This window comes from Trachemys scripta, chromosome 3, assembly GCF_013100865.1.
Source record: "Trachemys scripta elegans isolate TJP31775 chromosome 3, CAS_Tse_1.0, whole genome shotgun sequence".
NCBI classification, from domain to species: Eukaryota; Metazoa; Chordata; order Testudines; family Emydidae; genus Trachemys; species Trachemys scripta.
In genome coordinates, this window is record NC_048300.1 from 61,416,184 (window position 1) to 61,434,289 (window position 18,106).

General features: G+C 42.6%; 1 protein-coding gene across 4 annotated transcripts in view; it reads right to left on the reverse strand.

The window, feature by feature from the left end:
• Positions 1-1,799: 1,799 nt before the first annotated feature.
• Positions 1,800-18,106, reverse strand: part of RASGRP3 (RAS guanyl releasing protein 3) — a 99,899-nt gene continuing 83,592 nt past the window's right edge. For all 4 annotated transcript variants that reach the window (XM_034764907.1, XM_034764906.1, XM_034764908.1 and 1 more), the window contains 6 exons: positions 15,754-15,869; positions 13,806-13,953; positions 8,599-8,635; positions 5,095-5,220; positions 3,234-3,598; positions 1,800-2,698 (listed from right to left, as the gene is read on the reverse strand). In XM_034764907.1, the coding sequence (XP_034620798.1) occupies positions 2,690-2,698; positions 3,234-3,598; positions 5,095-5,220; positions 8,599-8,635; positions 13,806-13,953; positions 15,754-15,869 (801 nt within the window). In that variant the 3' untranslated portion in view covers positions 1,800-2,689. The remainder of the gene's footprint in view (positions 2,699-3,233; positions 3,599-5,094; positions 5,221-8,598; positions 8,636-13,805; positions 13,954-15,753; positions 15,870-18,106) is intronic.

The window sequence follows — 18,106 nt, forward strand, 5'->3', positions numbered from 1 at the left end:
ATTGGTTCGCTCTTGCTTTGTCAGTGCTACTTTGGCCCCAGAGAGGCTGCCCTGATTCTGCTCAATTTGATCTGCCAGATCCATTGAAGTTTCCTCATAGCAAGAATCAGATCTCCTTCCACATGGCCCAGATGCACTAGCTTGGGTTGTGCAGAAGAAAATCTAGATGCCACTCTCCAGCACAGACAGATTATAGGATTTCAAAAACTCCCTCAATTTCTCAACAAGAATCAATTCTGCAGGTTTGGTAAAGTGAGAATAGGTTTTAGGACACTGTTAAATAACGATGGAACACTTGAAACTAAGAGATCCAATACTGGACCAATACCAAAAAAGCATTAGTAGACCAAAGACGAAGTCTAACAGTTAAGAACTAGTGTCTTGCTCCATACAATTGTTATAAACTAATGCTTCACAGCATGGGAAAATGTTGAATTCCAGCTTTTAAATGATTAAATTTATAGTTCTAGTGGATAATGAGACATCAACTGCTAAAAGTCTGGAGGAAAGATTGTTGTAGTTGCTTAGTTGACAGATCAGAGAAATGCTTTCAGGACCTGTAAGTGTCTCCAAGCACACATTTCTGGATTTGTGATAAGGAAAAAAAACAGGTAAAATGAGAGACTGTGAATTTGAGCAAGATGCTGCAGCTAGTAAACATTTGCACAACTGCACTGGGGCTCAGCATGTGCTCTAGAAGTTACACAAAAGGACAAGTATACATTCTAACCAGTTTGGCTGTTCATTTAATCTTAACTGTATCCATTTCTGCCTAATTTATAGTAAACCAAACCAGGCTGCCAACATATTCCCAAATAATCCATGTTGTGAGTTTAGGGTATTTACTTTTCATTCCTAAATGAATGTAGTCAGTTATCTACATTTCATTTAAGAAGTGTTAATAGGAGCAATTCAGGTTAATTCCATATTTCACATCATAACCAATGTACTACATTAAAATCCTCTACCAGATAGTTTTTGTTGTGTATGTGGAAGCTGTGTGTACTGATCCCATCATGTGGTGTCATGTGACACAGGTCAGGAAATCTAGACCAATGCTTATTGGCACTTGTGTGTGTCACACACTGACGTTAACACAAGAAGGACATCGGTCCCCTTCCTCAACCTGGCTTGGGAACTCAGTATTCTCCCACAGCTCTTCCTCCTCCTAAAATGGTGCAGCAAGAGCTCCTCCTGCTCCTATTTTAATTATGGGTCACAGCTTTATTACAAGCTTCAGTTACTGATTTCCAAGCAGGAGAAACATGCAGGTTACAGGTTGTGAACTAGACAAGGGAGCCTGTAACCACAAACTTCATTTAGAGACTTGCAATCACAAGAGGAGTCCCTTGGAGGCTGATTTATGGGTCAGTTAGTTTACACAAGTAGTTGCCTGATCTTGAGAGATGCTGAGATTCTAATGAAGGGATCACACCTCTCAAGCCAAAACCCTTAGCTAGCTCAGGTCCTCAGGATATCTTAGAGATAGCATCTTTCTGGTTGTTTTTTTCTCTTCTACCATCACGTGTAAACCTGAGTTAATCTAAACCAGACTGTCAATTTGAGTTGTGAAAATTTAAGGGTGGGATTTTCCAAAGTGCCCAAGTGATTTAAAAACATAAGCCCTTTGGGGTTTTTATTTTAATAGGACTTGTGCTCCCAAGTTACTTGGGCCCAAACTAGTAAATCAATACACACGTGTGTTCATGGTACAGGTCCAAGTACCAGCTTGTGAGGGACATTGACTATGATCAAGTTGACACAGAGACAGTGAAATTCCTAAATTCAAGGTTGCTGTTAATTAAATCTAGTGTTAAATTTTATTTAGATATTTTCCGTTTGATTAAAAGAAGGACATTAAAAAAAGTAAAACTAAAATGTTTATTACATGTTAATTTTACCATAATCAGTGCTGGGGGAAAGGGCATCTGTCCATTTATTGTATAACCAGACATATGAATAATGGTATTTGTCCTGAAATTCCTACAGTCCTTTGACACATGTTGTATGTTTGAAAGACCCTTCTCATATGGTATTATAAACATGTGCTGCACATCAATACACTTAGGTTTAATGAGAACAATGTAAACATCTTAAAAGTTTGAAAAACGGTGTGCAAAGGAATGCATCCTAGAGGAGGATTTTTAATTTTGACGTTTTCAAAGTCTCCTGTTTGAGATTTAGCAACGAACATAAACTCAGTTCTTTCCAAATAAAAGACCATTATGAGCATCTGAATAAGGAGCTTTATCAAATAAACTTGGGTACTCAGATGCCATCCTTATCACCTTTGCCATGTATAGACACAATGAGCTGATGTGATGCTTTCAAAGAAGATAAAATCCATCCTCATTGGTTTGTAGAACTGTAGGATTGGGTGTAGAGACAGTTTCCACCTGTGGGCATATTGCTATAAAAAAATCATAGACCAGAAGACTGAGTCACATAACACACTGTTGTGCTCTGTCTAAGCAATGTTCACCAGTGACTTACTTGTGAGAAAATAAATAGTGCATTTTGACTCTAACATCCTATTAAATAAGATACCAGGAAGGTCTGCTGGATTCATAAGGTTTAAACATGAGGTACAGGAATTCATTCCCATAGCCAAAGAGTGGTCTACCGAATTCCACATCTTGCGGTGTTCTAATGGCCATCTTAATTGTCCTCCATCTTTCAGGGCAAGCGATCAGCTATCCTGTAACCAAAAAACAAGTACTCTTTACACCTCAGAGTTCCACTGCCATTACTGACCAGCTGTGCTAGGATATAATTTTTTTTACTGCTCCTTGCAGTAACTGGCCATGTTCTGCTTTCACGTACACTAGTGTCCATCAGGTCCAAATTCTATTGAACCCAGTGAGTTACTCTGTTTTACACTGGCACAACAGGACAGAATATGGTCTGATTACTCACAGGTTATTCTACTTATTTAATATCTCAGAAGGAAAATAATCCACGAAAGTAGAACATCTGACTTCTAAGAGTGCACTTGGCCAAAGCACAAAAAATCATCCCCAGTGTTAAAAAATAAGACACACCACGAAGTCTGGGTTTATAGAAAATAGATGCTTATATATTTTGATAGTTTAGTGTTTAACAAGTGAAATCTTATTAAGTGATAGCAAAAAAGTAAGCAAAGAACCAGCATTTAAAATGCACATAAAACAGTTTTATGCACACCTTGAGTAGTAGCAGATTTTAAACAGACATGCTCATGCTTTATTACCCACCTCAGGTTCTTGTCTTTCTTGAAGTGTTTCTATTCCATTCTCATCCAACATATGCTCTGTGGTCTCTACCTCAATATCCACATGGCCCTGTACATTGGGTTTTTCATTCTCCCATTTTGCAAAGCCTTTGTTCTTTCCAGCTTTGCTATGGAACTTGGACTTCATTTTGGGGAAAGTATGGGAACCTGAGTCACTCCAGCCAGGTTCATGCCACAGTGGTTCCGTCTGTGTTGCTTGGCTGGTGGTAGCTCGCTGGAGACGGACTGAAATCTTTCGAGAAGAGCCGGTCACTAGAGTGATTGCTCTGCCATCTAGGTCCTGATGCCCTGTAGCAACACTGGGGAATTCAAATACTTCATCTTGTACTACAGAAGAGAGATTGGAATAATTTATTTTCAATATACAACTTAAAGATCACTAAACACTTCCAAGATCTTTTCAGCAAGCATCTCCTTACTAATTCATTTAACATTTAGGATTCGATTCTTCCACCCTTACTTAGACAGAGTAGCACCTTACTCCCTTGGGTAGCCCCACTGATTTTTTAGCAGAACTCTGCTTGGCGTAAGTTGCTATTCAATGTGAGTAAGGGTGGCATGATCAAGCCATTATATAGTGCAAAGGGTTTGCATGGGGCTTTACAAAATGAATTTTTTTAAAAGAAGGCAAAATTAGGGTTAGGGAGGGGGGAGGAGAAGGGGTCGCTTTGCAGCAGTAAGCCACGAAGGAGTTCTACCTGACTCAGCCAAAATTCTTCTTGGGGTGGAATGGCAGCTCTGCCATGATTTGGAAACACACCTCTGGGCAGGGCCGGTGCTACCATTTAGGCAAACTAGGCGGTTGCCTAGGGTGCCAAGATTTGGGGTGCCAGTGCCAAAAAGCGCTGCCCCCAATTTTTTTTACAGTGTTCCTGGGCTGGGCTGCCAGTGGAGCGCTGACACGTGCAGCTCAGACTCCCTCACCCAGTGCAGAGGCTGCTCCACTTCTCCCGCCTCCCAGGCTTGCAGTGCCAATCAGCTGTTTGGCGCCACAAGCCTGGGAGGGGAGGAGAATTAGAGTGGGGGCGGTGTGCTCGAAGAGGAGGCAGAGCAGAGGTGAGCTGGGGTGGGGAGCTGTAGTGGGGGTAGGGGCGCCTCAGGGCACGGGGGGGGGGGGCGGGGAGCTGCTGCAGGGCAGGGGGAGGGGCGCAAGGTAGAAGTTTTGCCTAGGGCGCGAAACTTCCTTGCACCGGCCCTGCCTCTGGGCCCCAGAGCAGCTCCAGTAAGGAGGAAGTGATACAGATAGGGCTCCCAGACCCTATCTGCAATGTCCATACTCCATTTTGGGACTGCCACTGGCCTTGCAACATGCGAATGGGAAGAGAGGGTGCAAGGGGAAGTAAAGGATCAGGTAAGGCTGGAGTAGTGTCACTACTTTCCCCAACTACTGACAGCAGAGCCAGCCTGCTACCAGGAGGAGTGAATTTTACTGTATTATTACTTACATGTTAGGGTGTCTAGAGCTTGCATAGGTATATTTTTATTATTTAAATTTTAAAAAAGTATAATACAAGCTGCAACCTTTCAAATGGCAATGGAGCTGTTGCTCCAGCATTCGCTCCTTCAAAGGCCCCAGAAGCACTGTTATTAGGAGTCCTGTCTGTGAGGACTGTAATTATGTCCTTGAAGAATACAACAGGTCTTAATGTAGCTGGGAACTACAATAGGATGTGCTGATGAATTATGGGAATACCTTTAGGCTCCCAAGAGTCTGCTCTGTGTGCAGATATAACAATTAAATTAGAGCTAACGCAGTTTGGATGTTGGGTGCTGTTAAAAAGCATTCAAAATGAGTGTAAATTAGTAATAAAGGCTACTTTTACCTGGAGGCAGAGACGGACTGTTAGGCAGAGAACCATGATTACTGCCCATCGAGGTACCTCTGGCAAACTTCCTGCATGCCAGCACAAGCAGGTCTCTGCACTGCTTATGGCAGTTGGCACCACAATCTGTTAAAAAAAAAAAAAAATTGCCAAATCATTGAGAGTTAGTTGTAGTGTCTGGTAATCTCTAAGGGCCATGAACAAACATACAAACATCTGATCAAAAAGATTTGGAGAAAACAAAAAGCAAGGGAAATTTGTGGGTTACCAAATGGTTGGTTTCCAGGACAATTAGCCGTTAGCACGAATAAGTCAATCAAGGTGTGGGGTTTTTGGTTTTTTGTTTTTTTTAAATGGCACCAGAAAGTGCACTGAGGCTAAAGGCAGATCTGAGCAGGTCACCATCTTCAAAGAATCTGCTCCACTGGACCAACCTCCAAAATGGTGGATACGTTGGGTCTTTTGTCTGGTGTGGCAAACACTGGGTATTTCAAGGAGCTTCTATTTATGTTTAGGGCTTCTGAATATTGGGTTTAACTGATAAGCACTGATGAAATACCCACCAATTAAAAGAAATCAGCATTTATCCAATGAACACTAGAAAAACCATCAAATATGGTTACTTGTATCAAAGGATTTGTCACCATGTAGCAATAATGTGGACTATGGTAGTGTGATTTCTAAAGCGCAGTAACATATTGCATATTCATGGGTCTGTGCAGACCCTGGTGGTGTGCAATAAAAGTTCCCTAGTAGATTTTAGCTTAGTGCTGTTTCAAACATCACCATGTTCACGTATGCTAGGAAACATTACAAAGAGATTACTCATTACAGTATATACTGTATACTACGGTAATGTGTAACGTATATAATATACGTTACTCATTGCAATACATACGTATGAAAAGAGATTAGAGGAGCTTGGGTTGTTTAGTCTGACAAAGCGAAGGCTGAGGGGGGATATGATTGCTATCTTTAAATATATCAGAGGGGTTAATACAAGGGAGGGAGAGGAATTATTCCAGTTTAGTACTAATGTGGACACGAGAACGAATGGATACAAACTGGCCGGGGGAAAGTTTAGGCTAGAAATTAGACGAAGGTTTCTGACCATCAGAGGGGTGAAATATTGGAACGGCCTTCCGAGGGAAACGGTAGGGGCAACGGACCTGTCTGGTTTTAAGATTAAGTTGGATAAGTTTATGGAGGGAATGGTTTAATGATAAAACATAGTAGCCAAGGAAAACCAAGCAATGGTACATGAACAACATAATGGCCAACAAGGGTCAGGCTAGAGACTCTTGTCTATATGCTCGGGGTATTACTGATCGCCATATTTGGGGTCGGGAAGGAATTTTCCTCCAGGGTAGATTGGCCGAGCCTCTGGAGGTTTTTCGCCTTCCTCCGCAGCATGGGGCAGGGATCACTAGCAGGAGGGTCTCAGCCGATTGAAATCACTAAAACACAGGACTGGGGACTTCAACGGTAGAGTACAGGGAAGGGTCTTGCGGCCTGCAGCATGCAGGGGGTCAGACCAGATGATCATAATGGTCCCTTCTGACCTTAATGTCTATGAGTCTATGAAAGAGAAGGCCCCGAAAATCCCTGATTTTTGGACAGCTACATAAAACTCAAAAATTGCTACAAATACCCCCCCCCCCCCCCAAATAGACAACCCCCACAAAACAGAAGCCCTATTTATATTCTAAATCTGCACATTTTGGACACATTGTTACTTTCATAATTATCTTCTTGGCTGTGACACTTGGCTGGGGAACTGGGGGGGATGTAAGTTGTCATCTGAATAGTCAATTCCCCCTGATGGCACAAGGTCAGTAAGCTTAAAAATGGAAAAAGGAGACTGTGGCTTGGAAGATGAGGAGGAAGAACCCATTTGTAATGGTTCATGGAGCAGCAGGTGCTCACAAGGGACAGGTGGTTTTTGAAATTGCTGCCCTGCAAACTCAACTAGGACCTGAAAGTGAAACTGAACTCTCTCATGGTCATGCATCATTACCTGTCACCCGGGCTCTGCAGAGGAGCACATTCCAATTGCATGTTAATAAACAAAACAACAATAAACACCACCTGGCTCTTATGCAGCACTTATCAGTAGGCCTCAAAGCACTTTACAAAAGAGGTCAGAATCACTTGGGTGACCATGGGCAAGACACTTCACATCTTTGACTCATTGCCCCAACTGTAAAATGAGTCATAAAGATGTGAAGTGTCTTGCCCATGGTCACCCAGGTGTCCTGAGTCCCACTCCAGTGCTCTACTCACCAGACCACACTGCCTTAACTACATCTCAATTGGGCCACTGTATGGGTGATGACATGTGAACAGAAGAGAAGTCAGCTTGGCTTTCAGATCCCAAGTTGAGTTTTCAGGGCTGGAATTATAAGCCCTGCCTACCCATCTTTTTATTAATAAAGGTTTGTATTGCTGCTTGCCCTTGTGCTGTTGCACATGGGAACAGAAGGCAGTAAAGATCCAGTCCCTTGCATGACCAAAGAGTGGCTAGCCACAGTTGCTGCCACGGGGCTCCTGGGAGCATATGGTCTGTGCCATGGAGGCTTCCCCCAGGTGCAACTGAGCAATAGTGGACAGGGAGAGATGGAGAATGGACAGAGCCATCATGTTCCCCTCAAATACAGGCCAACAGGAATGGGAGTATGTTGCACCTTGAAAAAAAAAGGTCATAAGTTACTTGTCCCTGGGAAGTCCAAGGAGGCAATGAGTGTCTCCAAAGAGAAGGAGCCTGCATGTATCTAGGATCATCCAGCACCAAAGTGAGCCCTGGAAATCACCAAAGTGCAAGAATCATGGATCCACAATGCTGTTTTCCATGTCTCTTACTGGAGTAGACCTGTACTTCATGAAAAATACAGGCTGATTGAACAATTAAGGAAAAAGTTTGTAGAAAGTATTCAAATGGCAGGACTACAAGAGTTGCAGGTCGTGTGGTTTTTCTAAATGAAATTTTTATTGGAGGGGGAAGAAACCTGGAAATGAGATCTCAATCTATCAGGTATTCTAGGAATTAAAAACTTGACTATCTGTCTTGCAAGGAGCTCATTCTTGCTATTGCATTTTGAGGCTAGTAGGCGTATCCAACAGACAGACAGGAGGAAGACAGAGCATTGCCAGCACACATAGATCTCCTGAGCTTCAGGGCCAAATCAAAATGCCAAAACACTTCAGGATTTCTCTCTACTTCAGTGGAGTGAGTTAGTTTTACCAATATAAATTCTAATCACTAGGACTGAGCTACCTCCTTGTGGAACCAGAGATCATACTGGATTTCTGGCTTGTAGTGTATGAGCATGCAGCTGGTGTCTTATAACAGTACAACTTCACAGATTACTGAGAATTTTGTTGCAAATGACACATCAAAATTTGGATGAACAGAATGTTTTTGCCAAAAATATGAGTCTGACTTGTTTGTGCTAAACATCATAATACCTATGTCTTGAAAACAACATCCATGCATTATGTATTTACCTTTACATTTGTATCCTTGTTTGATTATACCCCAGAGCTGTAATGAAAGACAAAAGAACGTCAAGGAATCAGAAAAGAAAGCTGGAAGGAAAACAAGGTCATAAATGAAGGAAATACCCATAGCTACTAAAGCACAAACAGGATATAACTGCTCTCAACACCCTTCCTGTTAGATAGAACTCCCCCTCCAGTTGTGATAAACCTAGACTGGCTTCCACCCTCATGTCTCTTACCTACAATGAAGCTAGCATAAGAGAGGAGACACAGAACATGCCTGCTTCCAGAAATGGGTGAAAAATTGCCATCTTGTCAGTTTACCTAAATGAATCAGCATAAAGTATAACACTGCTTGGAGTGCTTAATGTAATCTAGCTATGCAATGCGAATATAGCCATTTTCTGGCTCCTTGGATGGCATGTGATGTGCAGGTATGTCAGGATAAAATAATGCAGATTAAAAATTCAGCTCTCATTTACTATAGCAGTCACCAACCCACCCACCGTAAAAGACAGTTCTGGCCATCTTATTTTTTTTCAAAAATGGCTGAAGACAAATGTCAAAACTGGCTTGAAAATAGGCTCTCGGGCTCAACCCTGCAACGCTCTCTCCCATGATTAGTCCTTGCTCACCCCAGAAGTCCCATTGAAGTAGATGAGACAGCGTGCACAAGTGGAAGGTGTAGTATTAGGCTCTTAACAAGCAACATGTGGTTTGCTAAATTTGAATAAAGTTAGCTTGAATGTAAGATGTAAGACTCTAGATAAATTCATGGAGGATAGGTCCATCAATGGCTATTAGCCAGGATGGGCAAGGATGCAGAACCATGCTCTGAAGTGTCCCTAACCTCTGTTTGCTAGAAGCTGGGAATGGGTGACAGGGGATGGATCACTTGATGGTTACCTGTTCTTTTCATTCCCTCTGGGGCACCTGACACTGGCCACTGTCAGAAGACAGAATACTCGGCCAGGTGGACCTTTGGTCTGACCTAGTATGGCCATTCTTATGTTCTTAACACAGGTATGATCATTTGGAAGTGGATAGTAGAAAATTCCAGTAAGCTGTTATCTGTGTACCACATCCTTTAGGTTACAGGAATTCACAAGGAGGGCCACTCCCAGGGGTAAACAACCAGAGGCAATTGTCCCAGCTTGAGAGGAGGGACCTGGGACCATCTGCAATCCCATCAGCAGGACAAATCTGCCCCACTCCCCAGCAGCCTGGCTGATGCTGCTCCAGCTTCTTCAGAGAATGATTGAGGGGGTGGGGAGAGAGAATGATGCGGGAGCAATACAGCTCCATTGTAACTCAGTATAAAGAGCCTGGAGTGCCATTCTGACAAACTGGACCAAAACAAAACAAAACAAAAACAAAACACAAGTTTGGAGGGCTGAAACACATTTTAAAAAAGTGGAGGTGGGGGGATAGAGCCAAAACAGGTATGTGGAGAGAACCGTGTATGTGTGCGCAAGTGCATGTGGAAAAAAAACATAGAGGCAGAGGTATGGGAAAATTTGGGGATTAAGGAAACAGAAAATGGAAAAGCAGGAGTGAGGGGATGCAGGCAAAACAGAAGGATTTGGAAAGGAAAATGGGTGAGTGGAATAGAGCAACCAAGATAGAAGGAAGGTGGTAAAACAACAATAGAGGGGACAGCAGCAAAAATAAGGTGAGTGGTGAATTTAGTCCATAATTTATACCCACTGCAATATTGCTAAAGTTCTCCTTTCCCTTTGTTTTCTCTTAATATTTACACACTAAACTTGAACTTGATTTACATGGTCAGATAATGAGAATAGTACACATTTGTATTAGTTTGGAAAGTGACACCAGAACTGACACTATTAGCTATTTTACATGACTTTGCCAGCCCTTTTTGCTGATAGCTATTTATCCTATCTCCTAGAACTGGAAGGGACCAATGGTTATGGAGTCCAGCCCCCTGCCTTCACTAGGCAGGACCAAGTACTGATTTTGCCCCAGATCGCTAGGGGCCCCCTCAACGATTGAACTCACAATGCTGGGTTTAGCAGGCCAATGCTCAAACCACTGAGCTATCCCTCCTCCCCAACTACCTACCTGGGCTACTCTTCCCCCACCAACAGAGGTACTGATTCTTCATACCAAGAAATAGTTTTTGATAATTATTTGCTTCCGTTAATCTTTGGACCAGTACCACTGAATATCATTTTGACTTTAAATTATCCTACCCATTCAACATAGTACCTTCTTTAGTCCCTAATTTGACATCACTATGATGGTTACACAATGGAAATCAAGTTACAGATTCTACCCCAGCAAGTTTGAACATGTCTGACACAGATTTTTCTAGGAGCTAACCTGAGGTAGCTCGGAGCTAAGTGGAAATGGCTGAACGGTCCCCATTGCATTAATACAACACTGACCTGTAATAGCCACATCAGTTCAGCATTGTCAAATGCCAAGAGATTTTAGCTTGACATTTAATGTTCACATGTGTTTAATAATAGATATTTTATTGGCAAGCACTGACCTTTAATTGTCATTTCAATTCAGCCTTGTGCACTCTCAGTGCACATCATTTTGACTTTGAATCACCACATCAGTTCAGAACTATGCACTACCCCTGAATGAACAGAACTGTAATGCAGGAGTAATGTATAAAGAGCTTTTAAGTTCAATTTCTTTTGCTCTCATTACATACTCTGGAACAACTTCACCTCTGGCACAATGTCATTGGATTCAGTGAATTTGCATCAGGGATATCTTTGACCCTCTCTCTTTATCCAGAATACCACCTTTTATAGATTCTTATTCTTCGGTTGGATTTAACAGAAATCAGAAAAATACAACTGTACTGAATTATTCCAGAACAGGACAAATAGTAAAAAGTTTAGTCCTTTGGAGAACAAGGATGGGTTTGTGAATAGGACACTGAAGTTCTGGGTTTAATTTCCTCTCTGCCACAGACACACTGTTTGACTGCTATTGAAATCTTAGCACATTTCAGGATCAAGAACGAGAAGCCATGGTCTCAAGTTGCAGTGAGGGAGGTCTAGGTTGGATATTAGGAAACACTATTTCAATAGGAGCGTGGTGAAGCACTGGAATGGGTTACCTAGGGAGGTGGTGGAATCTCCATCCTTAGAGCTTTTTAAGGCCTGGCTTGACAAAGGCCCTCCTGGCTGGGATGATTTAGTTGGTGTAGGTCTTGCTTTGAGCAGGGGATTGGACTAGATGACCCCCTGAGGTCTCTTCCAACCCTAATATTCTATGATTCTATGATCAGGCCCCAAAAAACTACTCCTAAAATGACATCAATGGAAAAGGCAAGAAAGCAGATCAGAGAACTTGGGGACCATTTCAAGATGATAAAAGTTTTCTTCTGGTTTGCTCTGTGGAATATCTATTGTCTCACTGTAGGAGATTAATTAATAGATCATAGAGTTTAAGGCCAGAAGAGACCATTGGTTCATCTAGTCAGACCTCCTGTATATCACAGGCCATGGAATTTCATCCAGTTACTCCTCCACTGAACCCAATAACTTTTGACTAAAGCATATCTTCCATATTAGAAGGGTGCATTATACGCACAAACAGCTTTCAGCGGTTTTCAGATCTCTAATAGCCTGTAAAATACATTTATTGCCTCTTTCTAACCAAGAGGTTTTTAAATTAAAACAAATCTGTAAGCCTTCCATAGTTTACTTGTCAGTATACCGAGATCCATTAACAAATCATCTGCTTTCTCCACAATGAAATAAAACAAAAAGTTTTGGAACAGGCAATAGATCTCTTAACATTAAATGCTCTCATTCATAGATGTCTAACATATGGTCCCTGGGCCAGATCCATCTTGATTGGTGTATTTATGTGACCCACAGATTTTGCAGCATCTCAGCTTCCATTGAAAAAAGTACCGAGTTTTTAGCCCTCAAGTGAATCAAGTGTAACCAATGCAGTGATGTCTTCCTGCAACTGCAGATAGCCTGAAAAGGACAGATCTAATAAGTGTGACCTCCTCTACCCCCATGAGGCCACTTCAATGTCAACATTAACTATTCCACTGCCGATAATTTTAGCAGTTAGAGTGGGAATAGGTGCAAGTGAAGACCATGGGGAGATGGGAATTGCTGCAGGGAAGGAAATACAGAGGAAAGAACAGAGAAGACTCACAAAGATAGAGAAAGAAAAGAAGATGCAGAAAGAAGGGAAACAAAGGGCAGATATTATGTTAGTCCTAAAGGAGAGTGGATTTTTGCCACTGAATGATATGGAAAGCAATTACATGTTGAAAAAATAATACCTCCTCAATGGAAGTTCAAATGGGAAAATGGTAATCCAGCATAATATTTCAGATTGTACTTTACATTAATTTAAAAGTAACATTTAAATCCTAGCGATTCATTCTTTTATTAAGATTTGTTTGAAGCAGAACTGGTGGAAAGTTTATTATTGGTTTCACAAAAATATTTGGTTTGCTTACTATTCAGGAAACGCTTCAGTAAAGAATTAATTTGTTTAAAAGATGGGACTATCATTAATTGATGGCATTTTGTACATTATGTTGGCAAAATCAAATCATTTTTCATATTTTACACATGTTGCTAAAAGTGCCATTGATTTATTGGAATTTTTTTTAACATTCTTCTCAATCTGAGCAGAGTTATGGTGCCAAGAGCAATTTAATGAAAAAGTTCTGCCTCTTCTTCATCCACATCCTCTGCTCCACACCCCCACTTTCTCTGGGATTGGCTACACCAGAAGGTAAACTGAATTAACTAAAGATGCAAATTTAAAAGAAGTGCATTAAAAGTGTGAATGTAAAGTTCATTAAACCCCTGTGTGGATGCTCTCATTCAGAAGTGGTCTTAATTCACTTTAGCTTTAACTAAGGCCACTTTACTTCTGAATGGTTTAGCTCCCCATGTAGATAAGCTCTCTGTAGGGATTCTCCAAGAATCTCCAGTCCCTTATTTCCTTGGCCATCACCTCTCTTTCCCAAAGAGAAAGTCTTAAAACTCAAACACCCAAAAGCCAAAGGAAGAAAATATGGACAGCACAGAGTAAACATTTTCAGCCTCTCGTAATGAGATATTAGGCCAGGATGAAGACACTATTCTTCCTTACTAGTGTTTGGGGCCCATTTCCTCTTTGTGGTGTTAGTTCATCATATCCTGAGTTTGATTAAGTCTATATGTGAAGCATGAGAGTGCTAAAAACATACTTACAAATCCTGCACAGTGCTCACAGAAAGTTGGTTTAAGATAGGTCATCTCATGAAAGTTATGAATAAAACCTGGTCCCATTTTACACTGTAGCTGCGATTTAGCCCTCAGAAAGTAGGCCATCATTTCTTCTTTGCTGATAAGACCATCCCTGTTCAAAGAATTTCAGGGTAATCTATTAATATGTTGCCACTTTGGACATTTTTGGATTCAACTGTTCAAAAACATATAGAATACATATGTACAGAACATAATATATAAAAGAGATGGCAGAGAAACCAAGTCTCTACTCAGATGCTCTAAAGAGATAAAGTTGCCCCTTATTAAAGAGCTAAAACTAAATTCATTGCCCAGCAGGCATGGCTTTCTCTCCTGATGATATGATCAGTGTTGTAGTACTAAAAGTTTATAGTGCAGGAACCCTGCAGAAGTGATCCCAAGTTGCTAATTCTCTCACCCATGAGATAGATTTGGGAGATTATCTTGTGTGTGTCATAACCATAATAACCAACCAACATTTTACCAGTCCATTTTATCTAACTGAAACTGTGCAACAGCAGTTATGAGACTTCACACCTTAGTAACAAACAAAGACATGCTTAACTCAGCTTTTATGCACTAAACTGTAAACTAAGTAGCAAGGCACATCCAAAGCACCCATGTAGTTAGTCAAAAAGCCCATTGTTGGAATATGTAAGATATTGTTTTTACAACATTAATAGTCTGTACAAACTTCAAATAAGGGGAACAATTGTTGGTATGCTCCCGCTATGTTTGGGCCACTCCATAAACAATTTAACTGGCTGGCCAGACAAGGTTGGCAATAGTTTTCCATCAGCCCCTACTTATCCCAACAACCCACCCCCCACCCGAGGCTGGCATACATCCCACTCACAGCAACCCCCCAACCCCACCAGTCACAGCCCCCATATCTCCCATACCCTCACCACCTCAGCACTCCCCACTCACTCCATAGCTCACCAGTAATTGCCAACAGCCCCTCATGGGACCCTTCCAGCCACTCATCAAGCACAGCGTTTCACTCCTGTCCCAGGGCAGGGCAGCTCCTCCAGATCCCAGCTACCCTGTGGCTCCACTCACTCCCACTGCCTGCTCGGCACTCACACAGCACAGGTAAAATTTGAGGGATGTGATCCAGCACATGGGATCATGGCAGCACTCAAGTTAGCCTGGGAGGTCATGCCTCTGACTTGATGGGGGGGGAGCTAGGCCAAATTTGTGCAGCGTTAGGCTCCATTTGCCCTGTTGCAATGCCACTTATATTTGACCCAGCTGCTCCTCTGTCCATGCTGGAGGGGCAGCCATGCCAAATTTGAGTGGTGTTGCAACCCCATGCACTGTTAATGAACAGTTACATCAGAACAATCACCTTGCCTGTTCTCACCAAGATGTTAATATTTTCAGAGGCCTAATTAAACAGGGAAGCCTTACACCACATCACTACCATTTTCTATTCTTCTTTTACATGTTCTAAATGATTTAATTAGCTAATCAGTGTCACCTGCTTGTGTAAACTGCCAAATCAAAATTAGATAATTATGATAACCACTCCCAACTGGCTAAGAATTGTGCACATTCTGTATTATTTGTTACCCCCATCTCCCCTGCCCCTACCTGCCTGCTTCTTTGTTTTATCCATCTGATATATCACATCGTTTTGACGATAAGCTCCTCAGGGCAGGGATTGTCTAAATGTAAGCACAGTTGGACCCTGAACTGGAGGGCTCCTAGGAACTTTTGCAATATAAATGCTAAATAATAATAATTAAAAAAAAACCAAAAGGTAAAAGATTAATCATCATTGCTCTTCCAGTTTCTAGGTGAAAAGCCAGATATATAAGAAGTTTGGAGGTCTAGGAGGCATTATGTGTTCTTTAACTTAAAAATCCAGTGAAACAAAGAAAGAAATTAAAGAAAAATCAAAACTTACTGGTCTTTGTCCAATACACAAAAGGAGTCCAGGAAAGGAAAGTTGGCAGCTATACTTTCAAAGTCTTCTTGAGAGATATAGCCATCATGGTCATGATCATAGTTCCTAAAAACAGACTGAAAGATGAAGGAAGTGATTGTCTGTCTCACTGACAACACAATGGTAAAATAAAATCCAGTCAATGCACATTTATGACTCCAAACAGCACTTCAGTTTTGCAGTTACATGAGTTAAATTTCCAACCCTATCAGACACTACTGAACTGGTTAATTTAATCCAATGCCTGCTATTAGTACCTGGTACTTTCATGTTCAGATCTGTTAGACTGTAGGGAAAAGGCCAGTTCCTCAAAGAAAACTTGCCCTCAATAGTAACTTAATGTACATCCTGCTGTGCTCCCACCACACGTACAATAATCCTACTCACTTTTATTCACACATGCTGTCAAATCATTCCCCTCTTGCACCATACAACGTAACCCTTTTCATCCTGCATCATGTACTTGGTAAAACACCACGCACCCATAAAACACTTTCTTTTCCGTATTACAGATTTTCTTGATTACATTTTATAAGTTTATGACCAAAGCTGTTCCTCTCCTCTCCAATATAATAAAGTAACTCCTCGCTTAATGTTGTAGTTATGTTCCTGAAAAATGCGACTTTAAGTGAAATGATGTTAAGCGAATCCAATTTCCCCATAAGAATTAATGTAAATGTGGGGGGAGGGTTAGGTTCCAGGGAAATTTTTTCCACCAGACAAAAAACTATATATATATATATATATATATATATATATAGTTTAAGTTTTAACACACAGTATAAGTTTTAAACAAACAATTTACTACTGTACACAGCAATGATGATTGTGTAGCTTGGTTGAGGTGGTGAAGTCAGAGGGTGGAAGAGGGTGGGATATTTCCCAGGGAACGCCTTACTGCTAAATGATGAGACTGAGCCCTCAAGGGTTAACACAGGGTTGTTAATGTAGCCTCACACCCTACAAGGCAGCACCACTGGAGAGAGCGGAGACAGCATGGCAGACAGAGACAGAGGCACACACCCTGTGTGTGTGAAAGAGAGAGATATGCATTGCCCCTTTAAGTACACTGACCCCACTCTAAGTACATTGCCTTTTTACATAGATCAGCAAGTTGAGACAGCAGCTGCTGCTAACAAGCTCCCTCTATCCCAAGCCCTGTCATGTCCCGTCCCCTCTCCCCCCCTGCTCTATGGAGATGGAGTAAGCAGCGGGCAGGAGCAGGGGGGAGGGGGACACTTTGACATTATCCCCCCTGCACAGCAAGCAGAAGGCTCCTGGGAGCAGCTCCAAGGCAGAGGGCAGGAGCAGCACATGGCAGTGGGGGGACGGACAGCTGAACTGCCGGCAATTCATAGCCTGCTGGGCGGCTGCCATACAGGGAATTTAGGGGAGCAAGGAGCTGATGGGGGGGCTGCTGGGCCACTCTGGTTCCAAGCCCCCACCAGCTAGCTCCAGCTGGCTGCTCTAGCAGTGGACAAAGCAGGCAGCTGTCAAGCAATATTATAAGGTAGTGTAGTGGGGTGGCTGCCCCAATCCCCCAGAACAGGGGTTGAAAGCAGCCCTGGAATAGGCTGTGGCTGGAAAAAAGAGTTAAAAGCAGCCAAGCTACACTGAGAGGGGAAGCAGCCACAGCTGTGGCCAGCTCAATCAGGGCCCAGTTGGCCCTTATAAGAGGGTTGTGGGCCAAGAGCTGGGGAGGAGTCTCTCTCCAGCTGTGGGGAGAGAAGGATCTGGCTGCCTGGTAGCTCAGGGTACCAGGAGTAGAGTAGAGCGGGGCTGGGGAAGGGCAGAGGGAGCTGTGGAGCTCCAGCCTCATAAAACCCCAGGCTACAGGCCTTGGAAAAGGGCCTATGAAAGGTACTGCGGCTGCAGAGGAGCAGCCCAGAGATAGGCAGAGGCAGCTGGTCCAACCCCCTTGCCGGTGATGAGTGATTTATAGACTGCACTCTGCCCCAGTGAGTGGGGGGCTAGTTGGAGACTGGCAATAGCCACTGAGGCAAGGTGGGGATACAGGGTTGGGGGTTCCCCTGGGTGGGGAGACCCAGATTGTGGGTTACTGATGGGGGCAGAATCCAGACATAGAGGGACACGGGGGTCAGCGGCAGGCAAGACACCAGCCTGTAGAGGGCACTCTGGGCTGAAAGAGCTAATTCCCAGGACGACCAGTAGGAGGCGCTGTGCCAATGAGTCTTTGCCCCACTACAGGGAGCATTGTGCAACTTTAAACAAGCATGTTCTCTAATTGATCAGCAACGGAACTATGTTAACCGGGACGACTTTAAGTGAGGAGTTACTGTACTTCATAAATCTA